This window comes from Alternaria incomplexa (assembly GCF_024043165.1).
Source record: "Alternaria incomplexa strain BMP 0042 chromosome Unknown scaffold_5, whole genome shotgun sequence".
In the NCBI taxonomy this organism is placed as follows: Eukaryota; Fungi; Ascomycota; class Dothideomycetes; order Pleosporales; family Pleosporaceae; genus Alternaria; species Alternaria incomplexa.
Genome location: NW_026249854.1, coordinates 1,489,943 through 1,509,842, shown reverse-complemented (window position 1 = coordinate 1,509,842; position 19,900 = coordinate 1,489,943). Strand labels below are relative to the sequence as shown.

The following is a 19,900-nucleotide window of genomic DNA, read 5'->3' as shown; positions in this document are numbered from 1 at the left end:
TTATGTTATCAAAGGACAAAGAGACGACTACATAAGCGGTTACGTTGGTCTGGATCTGATGGGACGCCCGCCTCGGCAAGTAAGCGGTACCGACGACAGTCGGTACGCGCGCACTGAAGGTTCCTCCATGGAGATGGCTATGGGTATACGAACGTCCCGATTCATCGGTAATCATGAAGCAACCAACATCGACAATGTCGAAATTGCAGTGTACACGCCGCGATGGTGCACCATTTCTGGGCAAAATGGCGTGTCAGTCGAACTCTCCTCTTGTCTTGAACTATCAATGACATCGGACTCGCTTCGGACACACGCCCTAGTTGAAGCTTGCGACTCACGATGCGCCACTACCTGCGCTACCCACGCAGTCGTTGGCTTCTCGTGGACATTTCGCGTCTGTCATGGGCGGTTCCGCGATCCTGTGCCAACGCAATCGATTGATGTGCCACTGCTCGTCTCTTATGCTCCCAAGAATGTTTCTCGGTTTATTCACAACATCCAGAAACGGTCAACGGAGATGGTGGAAGCTACAAGTAGCAAGGTACGCATGACCGCAAACGACAGATTCAGTGCTGACAAGTACCGAACCCCGTACAAACTCGAGACGGACGTCGAGACTATGGTGATATTGTCAACCTTTATCAAAGATCTGGAAACTCATAAAGGATGGCAAGGATTGTTGGAGTTAGCAATGGAATGCACACGAAAACCAGGAGCTGAAGAAGATGCTGCGAGGCCCAAGTAGCGCCCTCTTTAGAAGGAAGTATGTGTCGTGAAAGAGGGGAGAACCGCGCGGATTGATGGACGAGAAGACCAAGGAACGCTACGTTGCGCTACGGAGACACATGCGTCTCATTTGGCTACTCGCTTAAGGAAAATTAGGGTGTTGGCTACCGTATGTTGATCGTGTCTTCGTAATATGTGTGAACGTAGCGAAACTAGCTAGGCTTCCAGCGTGTGTGTGGTTTTGCTCTATTCCATTGTGCAATCGATAGCTGATGTGATAGCCGCGTTCCGCTCTGTTTTGGACCAAATGATCTTTTGTATCACAAAGTCTATCGATACAGGTAGTGTTACGCGTCATGAAGCTCATTTCATTTAGTAAGACTAACAGCTAGGCTTAAATAGGGTTGCAGAGAGTATATAGTCTTACTCACTACAAAGAATTTCAACTCCTCGTCACTTGTAGGATGTGCACTGCAGGATGTAACATTTGATCGTGACTTACAAAACTCTAAGCAAGAGCTTGATAAAGACTGTCATCACATGTATTCAATTGAGACCTCGACTATGCTTCCGCATGCGAGACTAGCCGAGAGCCTAGAAATCTAGTATATGTATAAGTGCACTCAGACGGGCGTGTCTGGTACGGTGTATTCTTTCGGTGTGGAATCGGGGAGGAGCTGCGCAGTATTATTTGATTAAAGATTCAGTCATTATATCTGCATCGTCGTGTGCGAATCACTGCTAGAAGAACAACTAGCAGGTTATCATGATATGGGCCGATCAGAGCTCCAGTGACGGCTCGCAGCGGCCAATCATCATGATCTTGAGTGGGGATGTACTCAGGGGGCTCTCAGCAGATACGGCTCCAGTGAAGCTCGTAGGGATAGATAGCCACAATGTCGGCGATACTCGGAGAGAGCGAGGCAGCCTGAGCCGAGCAAATTGATAGGCAGCAACCACAACAATAACAATGTAAATAGTGCCTGTTAGCCGAGTAGTAAAGGCGTACAACTCTTGCAACAACCAATAGTGATCCCTCGTTCTGCCGACGAAAGGTACAACCTCACTGACGTACACAACTTTCCCGACTCTATCTGCTCGATTGCGCTACCCATAAACCTCTACTATCTAGCAAATATCGAATGCAATCGCCACAGAGATGCCCAACTACGCGCGACAGAGTTCCTTGGACCTGGACGAGATATTCGGCCACTATATCAAGAACGACAGCTCCGCCGCCATGATGAGAAACATTCGTACCAAAGAGAGAATGAGCAGCGCTGTAGGTAGCCGGGAGGGACTAGACTTATGTTGAGAGAATACACTGACCTCTCCAACCACAGCATCACTGCGAAGACAAGGAGTGTGGCGGCGGCCCATCAATGAGATGTGTCAGCGCGCTGCACTTTTGCTGGTGTCTCGCTCCGGTCGTCGATATGGACAAGAAGTCAGATACATACGACGAGGTCGTGATTTGTGGGCAGCGCTTCCAGTGCATCTCCCCTAAAGGATGCGCTGTGCATCCATACCTAGCGGGCTACAACCTCGACGTCAAGAACGCGCGCAACGGCTACCCGAATGTCGAGATCGAGTGGAAGGCTATTTTCAAGTCATTCAAGGCTGAGCACGATGCAGCCGTGGCAGACAAGACGGAGCAACAGGAGTTAATGAGGAAGGAAAAAGAAATGACCGAACCTCAAAAGAACCGCTACCGGAAGCTGCAAGACCAAGCCGCGTTCCGGAAAAGCCTCGAGAAGGAGCTTGATGTCGACCAAGAGGATACTGGCCAGGAAGTAGGACAGCCTCCACCATGTCCACCTGACACGACTCCCGCCCGACCCCGCCGAAAAGATACCAAGAAAGCCAAGAGACAGAGAGCACGCAGAGCCCGTAATGATGCAAAGGCTGACGAGTACATGGCCGAGGAAGACGATGTGTCAAGTGAGACAAGGGGTTCAGAGGTGAGACCGGCGTGAGAGGAGGCAAGACGCTCGCGAAGTTGAGGCTGCTTGCCCGCGGAAAGACCGGAGGGCCAAATTGACTCAATTTTTCCAAGGCCTGTCCAAAGAAGGTGACATTATAGCATGGTGTGTGGGCGAGCATAGGTCTGGTGGATGGTGTAGAGTGTGCGTTGGGATAGTGCTAGCCCTGGAGAGCTTTGGCAGTCAGACGGCAGAAGACTTCGAATGAGAACTTCGAAACTTACAATATCGCGATTACATTGAATCACGCGTTCTATCGCGTCATGGCGGTATGAACTGCCGCTTTCGACATCTTGTGCATATGTCGACGCGTGGTGTTGTTGTAAAGACGCACAGGAAGAAGCGTGGTCATAGCGCTAGACGATGACGTTTGCCGGTTATGTAATCCCACAGCCATGTGGACCTCGGAATCCTCGGTAGCTGTCACTCCATGCCGCTACCCACACCCTAGCATCTCAAAAATGTACTCCTCCATCAGCCCACCCCAGTCTATTGTCTTGTCCGCACAAGCATCAAAAAAATTCACTCCTCCGGGAAGGCTCGAACTTCCAACCTCCTGATGACTGCTACTGCGAGCTGTAACAGTCAGACGCGCTAGCCAATTGCGCCACAGAGGATACTGAATTGTGATGTGCAAATGCTCGATTGACTGGACCGTCATTCCAGGGCGTGCTCAGTCCACGCCTTCTACACGTCGACCTACGGCTTCCCCGTCCATACAGGTGGGCCCGGGATGTTGTATACCTAGGCAATGTTGTCAGCACAAGGCTCTTGAAGCAAACCATGTCTCTATCGAACGTACCGTCTTTGCCGAGACCTCGGGATCGTAAATGTCGATATTGATCTCAGGCTCTATCAACGATCAGTCGCATGCTCTTGACTCGGCCATTGGCATACGTACGGTCCATACTCCACACGCCTGGAATCTTGACCATATACTCCTCGCTAGGAATCGAGCCTCCCTGCTCATCGTTCGTGACTTCCAAATGAGCGCATTCGGGGTAAAACTGTGGTCCTGCGCACCCCAGATCATTAGCGCGTTGCACCTTCCCTCATGTTCGGGGAGCTACAACTAGAGGAAGGAACCTTTGACGTACTATTCGCGGAATGCAAGCTGATGATCTCGTGCCTCACCAAATATCTTCCCGCTTTCAGCCCCATAGGCACCGTCTCACTCCATAGACTCGGACTTCCATCCCACATACTGAACGCCTTCTGGAACCACTCTCCAGTCTCGATGCTTCCTTCCAACAACCCCTTCTCGCCGATCTTGAACCAATCTGCCGTTTCGCTAGCAAAGGTCGTGCAGTCATTCTCGGCGTTGTCGCAGTACGCCATCCAAGCTATCATAGGACCAACAGTATGCACCCAGTACGAGTACACGGCGGTTATGTTTTCGCCCGCGCGAATGGGTATGTATGCGCGAGCGGGTGTACCGGGGGTGTTGCAGGAAAGAGACGTGTTGGTGGTTTCGAAAATGGGGTTGTTGGAAATCCATTTTCGCTGTGGCATCCATACGGCAGCGTCTTGCATGGCTTGGTCGCCATAAGGATCGTAGCTGTGAAGCGTGTTAACTGGATCAGCTCGTTCACATTCTAGGAAGACTAGGCATTTCGATCCTACCCGGGGTACCATGTGTCTCCGACAGTATAGTTCAGAGCTCCGCCATGAGCAGAGGCTCGATGGGCTAAGAGTACGGTGGTGGTTGCAAGGAAAAGCCACATAGTCGGTCACTTTACCCTGGAAGGAATGCGGTCACAGAGAACTAGACAAACAAGCTGATACGTTCTTAAAAAATATGTCCTGTATTGTCGTCTGCTCAAATTTCTGCAACGAAGTCAGGACGACCGCCGCGAAGCTCCCCACATAACACCAATGTCCGCCTCACATGACGTACAAGACATCCAGCGCAGCCCCCTTAACGCCGTGAGTCTAATTGGGCAGCACACGCCCATTGTGTTGTCTCCATATTACGGTACTTTCAGGCCTGCGAGGCTTGTCTAAAAGCCGCACCTGACGCGAAGCTTCGTCCGGCACCTAGAGCGACTGAATTAGACTCTAACTATGGGCCGACGAGTAACATCAAGTCCCCATGTTTCGCATCGGCAGTCGCAAATTGATAGACCTATGATACAGGGATACAGACATATGCGGATAATGTGCGAAAATGCTTGGTATGAAGCTTGATTGCGAGCACCTTGCTCTTTATCCGGAGCTACCTAATAATGGCTCTGGTGATCGTTGTACTCCACGTGCTGCCACAAGATTCAAACACTACATGATGAGACGAATAAATCTACTTCCACGAATGACAGTCGACCCCACACTGTCAATGCGGAGCTTATGCGTGTATATAGTGACCAGGCTCGACATGGAACTGCCAAACTACCTCCAGCTCCTCCAAGATGCTTACCCGAACCTTTGTTGCAACACTCGCACTTGCTTCCGGTGTTCTCGCTGCGCAATTGACACAAATCTCCAACTATGGCGGTAGCGCGCGAGCAAAGCCAGGCATGTGAGTGATCCGCGCCACTCCTTTCCAAGGTTGCAATTGACTGACACGCCCCCCAAGGTGGGTGTATGTGCCTGATCAGGTCAAGAGCGATGCGCTAGTCGTAGCGATCCACTCATGCCAGTCATCAGCGCAGAAGTATTTCCAAAACTCACTGATTCCATGGAAGAAAGGGTCGGATAGCAAAGGCTACGTGACGGTCTGGCCGAGCTCCACGACTGAATGCTGGGACGTATCCAGCAGAGCTTCGTTATCGCATAATGGCGGTGGCGATTCGAATGCGATCGCGAACATGATCATCTATGCAATCGACAAGTACAAAATCGACCCCAAGAAAGTGTTCGTTACGGGTGGCTCCTCAGGTGGCATGATGAGTAATGTTCTCGCCGCCACCTATCCCGATCTCATCAGCGCAGTGTCTTTGTACTCGGGTGTACCAGCTGGTTGTTTCGTTTCTGCATCCGGAGCAGCGGCAGCATGGAATAACACCTGCTCTGGCGGGCAGTCCGTCTCGACTGCGCAGCACTGGGGTGACGTAGTTCGGGGGATGTATCCCGGGTATAACGGAACACGACCGCGCATGCGTAAGTTCCAAGTCTTGTACGCTCGTGAACCAAGTACTGACTTCTCAAGAATTCTGGCATGGCTCGGTAGATGGAACGCTGAGTCCGAAGAACTACGACGAGACGCTGAAGCAGTGGACCAACGTGTTTGGCGTTAGCACCACGCCGACGAGCTCGAAGAAGGATACGCCAGAGCGCAACTACCGTACTGACGACTTCGGTCCGAGTGTCGAAGGCATCTGGGCAGTAGGTGTCGGCCATAGTGTTCCTTCGCATCTGACCGTATCGGAAGCCTGGTTTGGTCTATGAGCGTTCAATGGCTCTCGCTCCTACGATGCACTTCCTTTGGTACTTCTAGCGTAGCCCTTCGTTCTGGTCGTCGGACAGGGCTGATATCGGGACGCGGCGAATCCTGTATAGGTGGCGGAGATGTACTGCCCTCGATACCTGATGTAGATGCAATGCTTGCCGCATATACGCTGTTTTCCCTCTCTTCGCGGAGCTTGCTGTACGTGCGACTGATCCTTTCTAGATCGGGATTTCGTAGGATCTCGCCAGGAACCTCAGGAAACCTATGAGTGTCGTCGTCGTTGCTGACATGATCTGTGTCGAGCTTCTCATGTGCTGCGTCGGCCCAGTAGTTGCCAGCAGACGTCAGCCACTTACGCACAACGTTTCTGCCAGCTGTCGGCTGATCGGCTTGGGTGTTATCTTGCTGACCATCATGAGAGGAAGGACTGGGGTGAGGATGCTCGGAGCCGGGATGCGTGATGGTCGGGATCAATTCCATAGCAATAGGCGACTCTGAACGTATGCCTAGGCCCGTCTCTGAGATACGTTTGGGGTTGCAGTCGACGGAGGACGGAGGTCGCGGAGATGGTCGTCGCTCACTACTACGACTGGGGCGCGATGAGCCAGAGTTCTCATCATCATGCGCAGGCTTCCCTTGGGGAGCCTCATCGCCACCAGTCGACCACAGGATGTATAGAGAGCCAAGTGCTGCCAAGATTGTTCCGGCTATGGGTGACCATTGCCCTGGGGACTTTGTCAGCACCGATCATACCACTGCGTCACTCTACTCACCAATCGAAGCCATAGGTTCCGTCATATGTCGCACCTGAGGGCTGAAGAAGTTTGCTTCGCCAACCCCGATGATTGTGATAATCACCCCGCCGAATAAGGGGATCTCTATGACGCTCAAGAACTTTCTCACAACGTTGTTGATGCCTTTCATCTCCCCAACAGTCATGTTGGCCCCCTCGATCCGAGTATCTAGCGGCTCCACGTGACGTCGTCTCTTCCAGTTGATCTCGAGGATTTTGTCCCACGTGAAAATCAGAGACAGTATCGCAGGTATGCAAAATCCAGCGGAGAGCAGCATGGCCGCGTTGAAGGTCAAGATGCGCGGCACGGGAATGACATAGACGTCGGCGGCAGATCCGCCTCGCATCGGAGATTTCGGACCCACGCTTTCAGAGCATGTCAGATTGCAAGTAGCATGCTCGTACGGAAAGTTAGCGGCACCTTGAAAAGGGTTCCCACTATCGTCGCTACTACAGGCCGTTGAAGTAACCCGGTAGAATTCGACGCAGAGGGCCAGCAGCCCCATCAAGATCAGTATCGTCCACAGAAATATGATGTTGCGACCGGGAGACTGGAAATAGGTTCGCGACAACCTCACAGTGAGAGGCGCTGCTAAAATGCCAATTGCGCAGAACTGGAAAGCCTGCACAGGCGAAATCGATCGATCAGTTTTGTCGCACGGCATATTGGCACCAAGAACTTACTCCGTAGATATCCATATCGACGCCGCCTACAAAGTTTCTTGGTCAGATATGGGCTTCTTGGAGTTCTTGGTGGCTGTTGTACTGACCATTCGTATGCGCGGCTGCTAGCACGAGGGCCTGCAGGGCCGAAATGGCCGGCAGAATTAAGACGGCAGCCAGACAGGTGTTCCGCAGCCATTCTGCTTTGCGAAATGTTACACATGCGGCGACAAGAACATAGTACAGGATCTGTATTCATGCATCAGTTTTCTGATAGGTCCAGACCCGCTCTACACGTGGTATGGAGTTGGTACTAACACGCGAGCCTGCTCCATAGTTGGACGAAATGGGCCATGCACAGACGACTTGTAGCGTTGGGCTAGACGATGTAGCGGTCGAGGTAGCGGTTGCAAAATCGGATAGCGCTCTAGTTGCAGACATGCTTCCCTGGTATGGGTAAAGACAGATGAGATGAAGACATTGCTGAATGAGCCGTCACGAAGGGAGAGGAGCGGCATAGGTATGCGCGCTGCGCATAAGGGCAACTCCGGGGTAAGGCGTGCCATGTCGATCTCCAATGGTTTGGGGCATTGCAGATTACCGGTGAACTATATCGTCTTCGCCTGTCGCAGTTGCATAGGGCGAGAGGCTGAGTGGAAGGCATGACCTGTCAGCGCTGGACCCTTTCTCGATACGGGAGGCGCTACTCGCTAGCGGCCCAACCGGCGCCGAGATGCCATCACCTTGTCATCCTGGGCTGCGAGCTCAGCCTCCTGGGCTGCAGATGTCGCGACAATACAAGAGCCTCACTTGCCTGCCGCCATGCCCATGTCGCGCGTCATCGTACAAGCAATTTCTCGGCATCGGTACTGAAGTCCACGGTTGCGACGGAGGCCCAGGCACGCCGGCTCACAGATCGCCTGCAACGTCTAGCGGGCGTACGTACCCATCAATCGGCCCTTACCCAGAACCCAAAAGCTTGTTCTTGCACGTTTTAAACGTCAGGACACCTCCTGGGGTTTTTCTGGCCCCAAGATCATCTTGCAGTGTGGATTTCCAGCATTGCAACGGGGCGCAACATGTTGAACCAGCGCGCCACAGAGACAGAGAGGCCTGACCTTGATACTAGCAAGATCAAAGAGTGGCGCTCAATAGTGACTCTCATTGTTTTCGTACTGACAAGTAAGTAGCGTGTGTATACTGACATTGCAGATGGCGGACTAACGACAAAATGTTTGTAGACATCAATGTTCTGTTTCCGTTCCACATACCCATCTATGTGCCGCGGATAATATGGACTCCATTCGTCAAGACCATGAGCGCGTTGCGCATCATCGCACCACCACAACACCCAACGAGGATCCGGAATGGCAAGCCTGGACCATTCGTCCGGTTCGACTTTCCCATGAACTTCATAACGACACCTCTGGTAGCGGATCTCTTTCTACTAGCCATCCTTGCTATTGGCGCAAAAGAAGTAAAGGGTGGCACCCTGGGTGATCAGGGTATTGTTCCATACGATATCATGCTGTTCTTCCTCTCTCTTGCTTACATCGCCATTTCTGTTGATGCTTCCGGTCTCATTAGATGGCTAGCTTTCAAGGTGTTGCAGAAAGGAGGGAAAGTCGGTCACCGGCTTTTCTTCTACCTGTATGCCTTCTTCTTCCTTCTCACTGCGTTCATCGGTAACGATCCGGTCATTTTGTCTGGCACTGCGTTCCTGTCGTACATGACGCGTGTATCAAGCAACATCAAGCATCCAAGGGCGTGGATCTTCACACAGTTCTCGGTCGCCAACATCGCATCGGCGATACTGGTATCATCCAATCCGACCAACCTAGTCTTGGCCGGCGCGTTTGGGATCACATTCATCAAGTACACGGCCAACATTATCGTACCAGTTCTTGTCACGGGAGTTGTACTGTATCCTTTCTTGTTGTACATCATCTTCCACGACGAATCTCTCATCCCCGCCTCTATCAAGATGGAAGATCTTCCAGATGAGCTCAAGGTAAGCACTCCCACAAGCGAGGTGTTATAGTATGTGCTGACAAAGCTTCCTCCAATAGAACAAGAAACCGGTCAATCCCAATATTCCCTTCGCCAAAGGTGCACTCGAAGACAACGAAAGCGATCCCAACAGTGACGACGACGAACAAGAGAAGAAATTATCCCTCGAGGAAGTCCTGAACCCCTTCTTGGATAGGAAAGGCGCAATGTTTGGAGCAGCCATCATGGCAGCTACACTGATTACTGTCTTGGCGATCAATGCTGCCTCTCAAGGCTCTCATGAACGTCCGGTGTTCTGGGTCACTTTACCCGCTGCAATCGTCATGCTTATCTTCGATCTCACAATGGGTTGGCTCAACCGGACAGAGACACGTAAGATCGCCCACGAGGGCCGACGCAGAGCAGAGGCCGCACTTGCTGAAAGAGCTGAGACTAGGAGGCAGTCTGTCATACAAGAAGAGCTGGACGCGACCGCCACTCAAGCGGATCACAAAACGGCCCAGAACCCCGAGGAGAAGTCGCGGCCATTGGCTGAGGCGTCCAGTCACATATTGAGCGGTCGAACACGGGAGATGATGGGCGCTGAACTCGTATCGCAGGACGAGAAGAGGCTAGAGCCAGCCAAGAGGCCGATGCCAACCACACTCGCGTCACTCGTCGCAGACACGTATAGATGGGCACAGGAGACGTTTCCGACAACTATGACCGTATTCCACCACCTCCCGCTGGCGCTTGTTCCTTTCGCCTTTTGCATGTTCGTGCTGGTCCAGGCTTTGGTCACCAAGGGCTGGGTTCCGGTCTTTGCACATGGGTGGGACCACTGGGTTGAGAAGACAGGGACGGTTGGTGCGATTGGAGGCATGGGCTTCGTTTCAGTCATACTGTGTAACGTGAGTGTCCATTTCACCATAAAACTCAAGTAGCTAACCTTGGACCAGTTTGCTGGAACTAACATCGGCACCACAATTCTCATCTCTAGGGTGGTACAATCGTGGCAAGAAATCCACCGTCAAAACGGCATTCCAATATCCGATCGAACGTTCTGGGGCACGATATACAGCATGGCGATTGGCGTGAATTACGGTGCTTTCAGTCTCGCCTTCAGTGCATCGCTGGCGGGCATGCTCTGGCGCGATATTCTGGGCAGAAAGCACATCCGTGTTGGTGGTCTGGAGTTTGCGCGCGTCAATCTGCCCATCATCGCGATCACCATGCTCGTTGGTCTGGTAGTTCTTGTTGGCGAGATCTACATCATGAGGACGGACGCTCCCTACGATAGCTGATGAGGCAGAACATCAAGGCTATCCATATGGATTGCGAACTGCGCTGTATACCACTTCAAAAGTACTATTTCCTCTTCCGACCTTCTCAATTGCCATCGCCACACTTTAGCGTACAGCAATAGTCTGGAACGGAATGTGCTCCTCCTGCGTTCGGGCAACTGTACTCTTCTGAGGCTTCGTGCTTTGAAGATGGTACCAGGCTCAAAGACGAGACCAGCGCCGGCAGTTGGCGAGAAGGGACCAAGGGATGGATGAACCGCGGACGAGGCATTGGGATATGCAAATGATGAAAACAAAAGCTCGAAAAAACAGATACACCGCGAGGCCGTCATATCAACATCCGCAGTGGACGACGAGGACGAGCTGATGCAACATTGCAGACGATAGACGCGCGCGAACCCAATGCTGGAAAGACTGTCCACATCATAATCAACATTCTAATCATACCCTCTCTCCAAACAGTAACACGAGCATCGTAACTGCCCGGTGTCTCAAAGCTCGGTCCCTTTCTCGTGACACCACCAGTATCGCGTTAGCGCGTCGTTAGCGCGGACCCTGATTTCTGCTGTCCCGCGCCTACGACACCGATACTCTCACAGGAAACACTTTCAGCGTAGCATCTATATTTGGGTCCTTGTTATGGCAGACGCAAGCTCTTTCCGCAACAACGCGCCCACGCTGGAGGCAACCGAGGCAGAGCTATCAAGGTCAGCGATAACATTCGCGACATCTACAAACGATTGCTCACACCTTTTAGGCTTCTCGCAGAAGAGATCTCTGTCCAGACCGAGTAAGTCCTGTCTTGGAGCGATCGCACGAGGATGTATGGCTGAACTCCCACGCAGGCTTGATGAATTCAAGAACAAGGTTGCAGAGCTCGAGACCAGGCGGGAGGACGTAGGCAGGGCATGTCATCACCTCAGCCGCGTCGTCGCTGAGAAGCTGTGCCGCAACTTCGTCGACAAGTTCCACACCACTCTACCACCAGAGCTCCGCGAGATGGTCTACGACTACGTCTGGGACGAGCCCATGCTCAGGCTAGTCTTCGATGACGTGACCTTGTACGAGAAGACTTCGAATACTACAAGTTTCCCACGGTCCTTCGCGTCCACTGGCCATCGAGGGCAGGACAAGATCAATTTGGCGCCTTGGTCCGTACCCTGCATGGGAGACAACTGTCGCTGTTTCCTTTGGTGGGAGCTTCCACTATGGGTCCAGCACCAGTATGTCGGTATGGACGTTGCAAAGGAAGTCGCCAAAGCATACTATCGCAAGATGTCCGGCCGTCAGTTGGATGCTAATAACCTCCATGAACTCACCCACTTCCTGTCTAAAGATTACTTCCACCTCGGCGTCAAACCTCTCGACCACATTCGTCGCCTGGAGCTCACCCTGGCGCCGGACGCTTACATCCAAGACGGAGGCCGATCAAAAGACCCCATTCAGAGCAAGGAGGGCTTAGACATCTTCCAACACCATCTCGAGAAGCTTTTGGATGTGCGAGTCAAGAAGGGTTTCCACCTCACGATCAAGCTCGAATGGAATGGTGCTCTCATATACTGTACGCCGGTCTTGCAGCGCTCACGTCGCGTTGTCAACGCGTTGATGAAGGAGGGTGTCGTAGTCACTGTGGTTGCTTGGGATAAGAGCCAGCGCGCGGAGTACATTGTCTCGGACTACTACACACTTGCGCCGGAAGCCTGGCAGGCAAAGTGGATAGAGAAGGTGCGAAAAGACCAACGTTTGGAGGGCCGTCGCTCTGACTCCTACATGGACGCTATTATGGCGTTCATCGATAACTCTGTCGAAGTTGACTTCGGCATTGTTGACGATGACCTCATAGATGATTCAGAACGAGAGAACTTGGAAGACGAGGCGTTTGTGAAGGCTTTGACTGGCTTGGAAGGTCCCAAGAGGAGTGTCCCTAACCCGTTCGCCGACTACTACACACATCCTGATGGAGATTCCGATCTGGAGGGCTCTTCTTGAGTCTGGTCATCATTCATACGTTGCGGTTTCGGACACGCGTGCGTTGGTGCCCAACGCCCCGCACGTCTGCGTATAGTACTAGATACTACTGTCGGGCTAGCGGACATCATGATGGATGCCAAAAGATAATCGTGTTCATCTCAGATCCCCTAGCGCTCATACATATAAAAAGACAAAGTCATCCCATTACTCTTCTCCTCCTCTGACGTGAGGACACTGCAGACTAGCGGATAGTACCACAACATCCAAGCAAAAGTCTAAACACCCACATAAACCTGTCAGTCTAGAATACCACGCTGCCTTGGGGACTTTGTTGGTATACGTTTTTACGCCGACGTAGACTGTAGCGCACCTGTTCGGTCTCTTCGTTGTGTAAGGTGGTATTAAGATGCAAGATTTTTCATCTCCTGAATAATTCACATGCATCGCAGAATATCGCAAGGACAACACACTGAGACAACCAGTTCAGACAGTATAAGTGAAGCGCAACAGCCAACATGGCGTTGCAAGATAAGTTCAATTGATTCATCCCAGATCCCCACCAAATGTTTTGTTGCCTAGTAAAAGGACCCCGCGGGTCATCTCATGCTCCGCATCCCAACACCAATAAAACACCCTCGAAGATGACGACAAATCAGAATCTCTCCAAAGAAATAAGCCCAGCGATAAGAAGGCTCTGGCAATTGCAGGCCGAAGAGTAAACGCCAAAACGCACACCCAGATGTTTTGTGACCAGCAGAAGAAAAAAAGGGAAATCGACCCGTACCCGACCAGCGCCATGCTTGCTATGTACATTTGCCGCAAAAGAAAATGGAAAACTATAATATCGCGAACGAGATTAGAAAAGTAGCGATTAAGTGGTATCGTGCTTAGGACATTACAAGGAACTTCGTAGACAGAGGTGTCGCTGGACAGGGATAATGAATCCAGCGAAAAAGATCAGATGAGAGCGCAGCAAGATAATGCATCACTAGCGCTACGCTGCAGGCGAGGTCATGGGCGATATGGCGGGCGATTCATCGGCACGCCGGTTATCGCTCGTTCCCGAGACGATGGTGAATGGCGCCGTGAACCCCGCCGCTAGTGGGGCAGGCTTCACCGCTACACCATTTGGCTTCGGCGTCAAGACCGCGGAACCGGGTGGCGTTGTGTCCGACTCTTCTTCTGGGATGGTAGGACAGTATGTTTTGAGGACGTGTTTGAGGGCGGGGCGGCGGATCGGTTTCGAAAGGAAGAAGTCCATGCCTGAGTCGAGGCATTCCTATGACTTGTTAGTATAAAGTAGCGAGATCAGGACGCTGATTACATACCTTCACGTTACTCTCCTCCGCGTAAGCTGTCAGAGCAACGATGGGGGCCGAGAAACCAGACTGTCGGATCAATCTCGTTGATTGCAGACCATCCAGGTTGGGCATTTGGACATCCATGAAGATGAGGTTGTATGGAGCTTTGCGTTCCATACTTTCCATGACCAAGTCGAGCGCTTCCTGACCGTCCTTTGCGACAGTGACATCGTACACATCTTCAAGCTTCAACATGCGCAGTACGACCTCTTGATTTGTCTTGTTGTCTTCGGCGACGAGAACCTTGACTTTGTCTCCACGTTTTGTAGCTTCGGCTTCAACGCGCTTCATAGCTGCAACTTGCGAGTTTGGTGATTCCAATGGCGCATTCGAAGCGAAGAAAGGCTGACTAAGACCGACAAGACGAGGCTGAGTATCGGTGTCGAATGCAACTGGCCCGGACGGAGCAGTAGCAGCGGTGTTCCCAGCGACGATCGGGCCACTTGTAGCGGACTGTATCGAGCGGGCCGAAAGCGCGTCATCATGTGAGCGACCTCGCGGCGGCTCGTCGATCGATAAGCTGCGGCGCGGTGTCCCGGTTTCCAGGTTCACGTTTCTGGAGCTGGCTGTACTGTCGGCCCGACTTGTAAGGTGCTTCAACGGTATTACCATTGTGAACACGCTTCCGTGTCCGACCTCACTCTTGAGACCGATCGTGCCCTTCATCAAACCAGCCAGCTGCGAGACGATACTCAGGCCAAGACCGGTGCCACCAAACTTCTTGCTTAGACCCAAGTCGCCTTGCACAAAAGGCTCGAAAATCTTGGCATGTAGATGGTCGGGAATACCTGGGCCAGTGTCTTCGACCTCGAACTCGAAAGACAACCACCGTCCCGGTGGCGGTGTTGGGGCTCGCTCCTGAGCCATGTAGCGGGAGAACGCATCTCCCTTGCCCATGACGTTGATGACGTTGGCGGTTCCGAAGTTGTCGCTCGGTGTCGCAATTGAGACGGATCCTACCTCTGATGCGGAGGCTCTTACGCGAGTTTTCGAGTTGCGCGTTGAGCTCTGCCTTGATTGCAGAGACGCCTTGCGACTGTCTGACATGTGTGCCTCTCCAGGACAACGGATAGTAAGCGTGACCGAACCACCCTGTGGCGTAAACTTGAGACTATTCGATACTAGATTGATGACCACCTGAAGAATCCGATGTTGATCGCCGTACAAGACCATGTCCTTGAGTCGACCAAGCCCGAAAGGTCCGAGGTCGCGAAGCTCGTTCGGCCGTCCGCTATCGTCCAGGTTGTTTTCGTATGGTCCCTCGAATTCGACAGCGAGCTTGATGCCGCCCTCTCTTGCTTGCTTTTCGAAAATGGCCAAGACTTGTGAGCTGATGTCTCGTAGTCGGAATTCTTTCTCGTCAAGACTGAGCTGCTGACCAACCTGGTTCTTGCTGAAAGTCAAGAGATCTGTCAATAGATTGAGTAGCAAGTCTCCACTCTTGTAGATGATGCCCAGCGACCGTCTCAGTTTGTTCGGGTCGTCTTCCGACATGCACACGGCGCACATGCCCAGAATACCGTTGAGTGGTGTCTTCAATTCGTGCGAGATGTTCGCAATGAACAGCGTCTTGCTCTCGTTAGCCGCCTCGGCCGCCTTCTTGCTCTGTTCGAGCTCAGCTGTTCTTTGTGCCACCCGCTCTTCCAGTTTCTCGTATTGCATCATCAACTCGTCCGTCATCTCGTTGAAGGTCGTTGTCAGATCCGTCAGTTCATCGTGAATGAAGTGTTTACGGTCCTTGACTTTGCCTGGAATGCGGAATTGTCTCCGTCTCTCGGCTTCCTTCTTCTCTGCTCGATTCATTTTTGCGTTTCTCCGGTAATGTATGATTTGACCAAAGAAGCCCTCTTTGCGGGCAAGGGCCGCGTCTTCCGAACTGTCGTTGGCGCCATCGTTTTGCGAGCTGAAGTCGTCGTCCTCGAACATGTGAGGCGCTACTGTCTTTTTGGTAGCATCGCGTAGTCTTCGTATGGGCTGACTGGAGAAGTGTGCCACGGGAAAGGCCAAAAGTAGCATTGCACCCATTGTGCCAAAGACACAGGCAAGGATGACGTTCCGGAGGTGGTAGATGGGTCCCCAGACCTCATCGTGGGTTTGCTCTACCACAATCATCCAGTCGACCATGGGACTGTTAACGACAGCGTACCCAACGGCAACATCGTCGCCATCCTCGTTTCTGGTGGAGATGATGCTACCAGCATTGTTGGTAGCGCCGGTAGGCTTGGTGAAACCCTTGCGAATGGCGGGATATCTTGCCCAGTCGAATGGAGGCGGATCAAGAGAGGTGTCGTATTGTCCATGCCGTTGCACCTTTGCTCGCTGTGTTGGCGGGGCGAGGTAGCGAACCTGTACGTTCTCGGGAGCGTTGGGGGTATCGGCGTCGTACAGATATGCCGGAGGAAAGGTATTCGTGGCATTGTCCGGGCCGAACAGCAGGGTAAGACCGCTGTTGTCTAGACCTTCCATGGCGTTGACGACATTGGTAATCAGCGACGCGTCCAGGACAGCCGTAAGCCATCCTAGGGTGTCGATGTTGGACGTGTTGTTGATGATGGGTATGGTGACCGAGACCAAGCTGAGTGTTTCGTTGACGCGGTAGGGCCCGGTGAAGAGGTAGCTCGTGTTGTCAATGGTCCTGCCTTCGTAGTGTGCCTTGTAGGTGTTGACGGTGTCGTTGTAGGGAATCGTCTCGACAGAGAACTTGGGGTAGAGGTCGTCAATGAAGCCGTACTCGTTGTCGCCTAGCGTCGCATTCGTGCCGTCGGGCTTAAGTATGGGCAGCACAACGTCCATCATGCTCTGTGCGGTCCGGCTGAAGACGGAGCGCTCGGAGGAATTGAAGGGGTATATCTTGGCCTGGACAGCCACACGGGTTCTCATATCACCAGAGAAGATGGCATCGTAGTCCTCCTCGACTCGGGCCCAGTTCGCCTCCGAGGTGTTGCCGTCGTAGTATCGGTTGAGGGCGGCCTGCGGGGAGAGGCGGTTCGCAGCCTGCTGGGACAGGATTTGCATCAAGTTCAGATTCGAGGAGAGTTGGGCGGCTTTGAGCGAGGCTGTCAGTGTCAGGCGAGTCGAGCGGATGTTGAGCACAAAGTTGTGGTTGGTGAGCTGGCAAAGTCAGTACCAGCATGGACGAGTATGCAGCGTCGATATGTACCCATGTTGCGACGGCTATGACGGCCAGGCCTATCATGGACGCCAGCAGAACCAGACATCCCAACTGTTCGCGGATGGGAATCCGCATCTTGACCATGGCTCTGCGAAGAGTCGCAGGCTACTCTACCGACGTGCTTTGAGGGGAGCAACGCAGCCCGGAAATAGTGGGAGAATGCGCAGCCGGGGCGGACCTCACTCAGCTGTCCAAGCGGTACCGGCGAGCTGACAGACGCGAGGGCGGGTGTTGTGGGTAGACAGAGGGGAATGTGCGAATCCCATTCCTCGCAGCGGGCGGCGGCGGAGTTTTCCAAGCGTATCGTCGACGATCAGTACAGGATCTCGATTACTCTGGGGCGCGGCTCAGAGGGCAGGCACGCAGGCGAGGTGGAGTGAAAGCACGACCAAGGCTGCTAGGCCCGAAGCAGCGCGACAGGTGCGTCGGCCTTTGGTGGTGCAGGGTTTATATTGCTTTTGGCCGCAGGTCCCGGGCGAACGATTGCGAGCAGCGGACTGGCGAAAAGAGAGGACGAGCGGGTGCTCTGGCGGGCGCTGGCGACGAGTGTGAAGCTGGAAGAGCAGCTCGGCGGCGGCGGCTCGGTGCAGGTCGCAGTCGCGTCCACGGTGGTGGAAAAGGGCAGAGGGCGGGCCTCCCGGGGAGAGATTAGGCGTTGGTCCCTTTGGGCTAGACGCCTCGAACGTTGAACATGGGCTGATGGCTCCAGACCCAGGCGAAGGCTTGGTTCGCCACAGCTTGCAAGCTGGCCCAGGGCAATGCATGGACTGAGCAGATTGCGCTGTGCAGAGGCGTGCCGTCTGGACGCGCACTGCTGTCAGCCACACTCGGTGTCACCACGCTGTCTGCTGTGTGGTGTTTGGGGCGCCCTCGCAGCGTTGCCTCTCCACCAGCAAACACGAGTTCGAGCGACTTGGCAAGCGGGGATGGCCTTGTCGTCTTGGACGGGCCCGTCTCCACCTGCTCTTTTGATCGGCAGATTGGCTCGAGTCGGTGCGATCCAGAACCTTCGCCCGGGTCGGGCGCGCATAGGGGTTAAGCGTCCTGCGTCGCCTCCGAGGCATGACTGGCATGAAGCCACCGGCACAAAGAAATAAAACATCACGTCGAAACATCAACATTACAACGGCTGTTAGGTGGTTGCTAGCAGTCGTTGCCCGGTCCGCGCCGCTGTCTCGAGTAGTGCGCGAGCGCTGTCACGCCGTTTTCTAGCCCCATGACGCCGTCACCCACGTTCTGGTAGGCCATGCCCCAGATCGACACCCATCTCGTCTCTAGGTGCTTTCTCGGCCCTTCCACGCGTGGCATAAGCACAGCAACATGGTACCTTTCGCGTCTTTCGGTCAGCCAATATCTGCATTGCACCACCTAATATCCAACCTTCAGCTACATGCATGCTATCCTGCCCAGTTGCCCAAACTCGAGTAGCCTGCTGTCGAGCCCCGATGCAGCGACGGCAGCGGCATCTCTCTGGCCACCGACCCTACTCGCCCCAGTCCATCCGTCTTCGGGTTCGTGTAGTTCCTACCCATTCTTTTGAAGAAGGTAACGACAATCATGACACCACAGACCACCTTGTCGATACCGCCTGGCGCCAGCGTCAGTCCGTCGCGGAAGATGGCCAAGTCGCCAACCTCTGCACCTCTCAGAGCGAGCACGCCTTTGTCTGAGAATGTAAAGCGCGCAATGACTTTGCCTGAGTCCTTGTCGCTCAGCACCAATGCAATTGGTCGCATGTCGAGTGCCCAGACGTACGTTTTGTCATCGATGGTGCAACTCCAGTCCTCAAAGTTCAACGACTCCATCATGTACCGCGTACACGAGCCATCCTCTACGGTGTAATCGAAATGCGCGCGGGGCCGCCAGGGGAAGCCTCCGTCGTTGTCATAGGACAGTGCGGCTATGTTGCGCTGCCGCATGTCCTGCGAAGTATGGAGCACCTCCATCTCCGGCTTCTTGGAGAAGACGCGGAAGCTGTTGGTTGTGATGCGGTACGAGGGAGCAATGGGCGCATCGTAGGCAGCGAGCATTTGTATCTTGCGATCATACTGGCGAAGACAGAAGGTAGCGAGGGGCCCGTCGTGTGCGCCGTAGGCAGGAGCTGGCATAGCCTCGTCATAGCCAGGAAGCTCGTCATCGTGCTCGACGTCTAGGAAGTCCAAGGCGTTTGTACGCAGAGTGGTGGACATGGTGCATTTAGTTGTCTTGTCTGCTGCTAGTCCGAAGGCCGTGGCATATATACCCTCGCCGCACGCATTGCACTCGTAGGGAATGCGACACCCATTGCGCGTGTGAGCAGTCGGCTGGCCTATGACGAGGACAAGAGCTGGTGCCGAGCCGGTCATTCGCTGTGTTAGTCATCGCTACACGCGTGAACCTGCCAGATGCTGCTCACATCGGCCACTACACGCCGAACAAACGAATATGAGCGCCCGTCGTAAAATCGACTTCATAGACTGCAGACGCGTCAAAGGTCGTGGGGTAGTGTCTGCTCCACAGGAACCAGATCCATCTTGCTTCCCACAGCTGCTTTCGGGTCCGTGCGCTCTTGCCC

General features: G+C 53.4%; 8 protein-coding genes across 8 annotated transcripts; 4 read left to right on the top strand and 4 right to left on the bottom strand.

Moving 5' to 3' along the window:
- Nucleotides 1-1,885: 1,885 nt before the first annotated feature.
- J4E90_004419 (uncharacterized protein) lies at nt 1,886-2,702 on the top strand (the record flags this gene model as incomplete). Its single annotated transcript, XM_051433984.1, has 2 exons — nt 1,886-2,008; nt 2,070-2,702. The coding sequence occupies 2 exons, from the start codon at nt 1,886-1,888 to the stop codon at nt 2,700-2,702; spliced, it is 756 nt and encodes a 251-aa protein (XP_051292502.1).
- Nucleotides 2,703-3,230: 528 nt separating this feature from the next.
- Nucleotides 3,231-4,046, bottom strand: J4E90_004418 (uncharacterized protein; the record flags this gene model as incomplete). Its single annotated transcript, XM_051433983.1, has 5 exons — nt 3,231-3,284; nt 3,429-3,452; nt 3,511-3,560; nt 3,610-3,723; nt 3,914-4,046. 5 exons carry the CDS (start codon nt 4,044-4,046, stop codon nt 3,231-3,233), a joined length of 375 nt encoding a protein of 124 aa, XP_051292501.1.
- A 1,067-nt stretch (nt 4,047-5,113) lies between these two features.
- On the top strand, nt 5,114-6,092 carry J4E90_004417 (uncharacterized protein; the record flags this gene model as incomplete). The annotated part of the gene is made up of 3 exons (XM_051433982.1): nt 5,114-5,223; nt 5,281-5,804; nt 5,854-6,092. The coding sequence occupies 3 exons, from the start codon at nt 5,114-5,116 to the stop codon at nt 6,090-6,092; spliced, it is 873 nt and encodes a 290-aa protein (XP_051292500.1).
- A 4-nt stretch (nt 6,093-6,096) lies between these two features.
- Nucleotides 6,097-6,891, bottom strand: J4E90_004416 (uncharacterized protein; the record flags this gene model as incomplete). The annotated part of the gene is made up of 2 exons (XM_051433981.1): nt 6,097-6,818; nt 6,867-6,891. 2 exons carry the CDS (start codon nt 6,889-6,891, stop codon nt 6,097-6,099), a joined length of 747 nt encoding a protein of 248 aa, XP_051292499.1.
- A 1,737-nt stretch (nt 6,892-8,628) lies between these two features.
- On the top strand, nt 8,629-10,842 carry J4E90_004415 (uncharacterized protein; the record flags this gene model as incomplete). Its single annotated transcript, XM_051433980.1, has 4 exons — nt 8,629-8,731; nt 8,791-9,560; nt 9,619-10,449; nt 10,498-10,842. The coding sequence occupies 4 exons, from the start codon at nt 8,629-8,631 to the stop codon at nt 10,840-10,842; spliced, it is 2,049 nt and encodes a 682-aa protein (XP_051292498.1).
- An 825-nt stretch (nt 10,843-11,667) lies between these two features.
- J4E90_004414 (uncharacterized protein) lies at nt 11,668-12,831 on the top strand (the record flags this gene model as incomplete). Its single annotated transcript, XM_051433979.1, has 1 exon — nt 11,668-12,831. One exon carries the CDS (start codon nt 11,668-11,670, stop codon nt 12,829-12,831), a length of 1,164 nt encoding a protein of 387 aa, XP_051292497.1.
- A 976-nt stretch (nt 12,832-13,807) lies between these two features.
- On the bottom strand, nt 13,808-17,430 carry J4E90_004413 (uncharacterized protein; the record flags this gene model as incomplete). The annotated part of the gene is made up of 3 exons (XM_051433978.1): nt 13,808-14,092; nt 14,142-17,285; nt 17,335-17,430. The coding sequence occupies 3 exons, from the start codon at nt 17,428-17,430 to the stop codon at nt 13,808-13,810; spliced, it is 3,525 nt and encodes a 1,174-aa protein (XP_051292496.1).
- A 1,313-nt stretch (nt 17,431-18,743) lies between these two features.
- Nucleotides 18,744-19,691, bottom strand: J4E90_004412 (uncharacterized protein; the record flags this gene model as incomplete). Its single annotated transcript, XM_051433977.1, has 1 exon — nt 18,744-19,691. One exon carries the CDS (start codon nt 19,689-19,691, stop codon nt 18,744-18,746), a length of 948 nt encoding a protein of 315 aa, XP_051292495.1.
- Between the last annotated feature and the right edge of the window lie 209 nt (nt 19,692-19,900).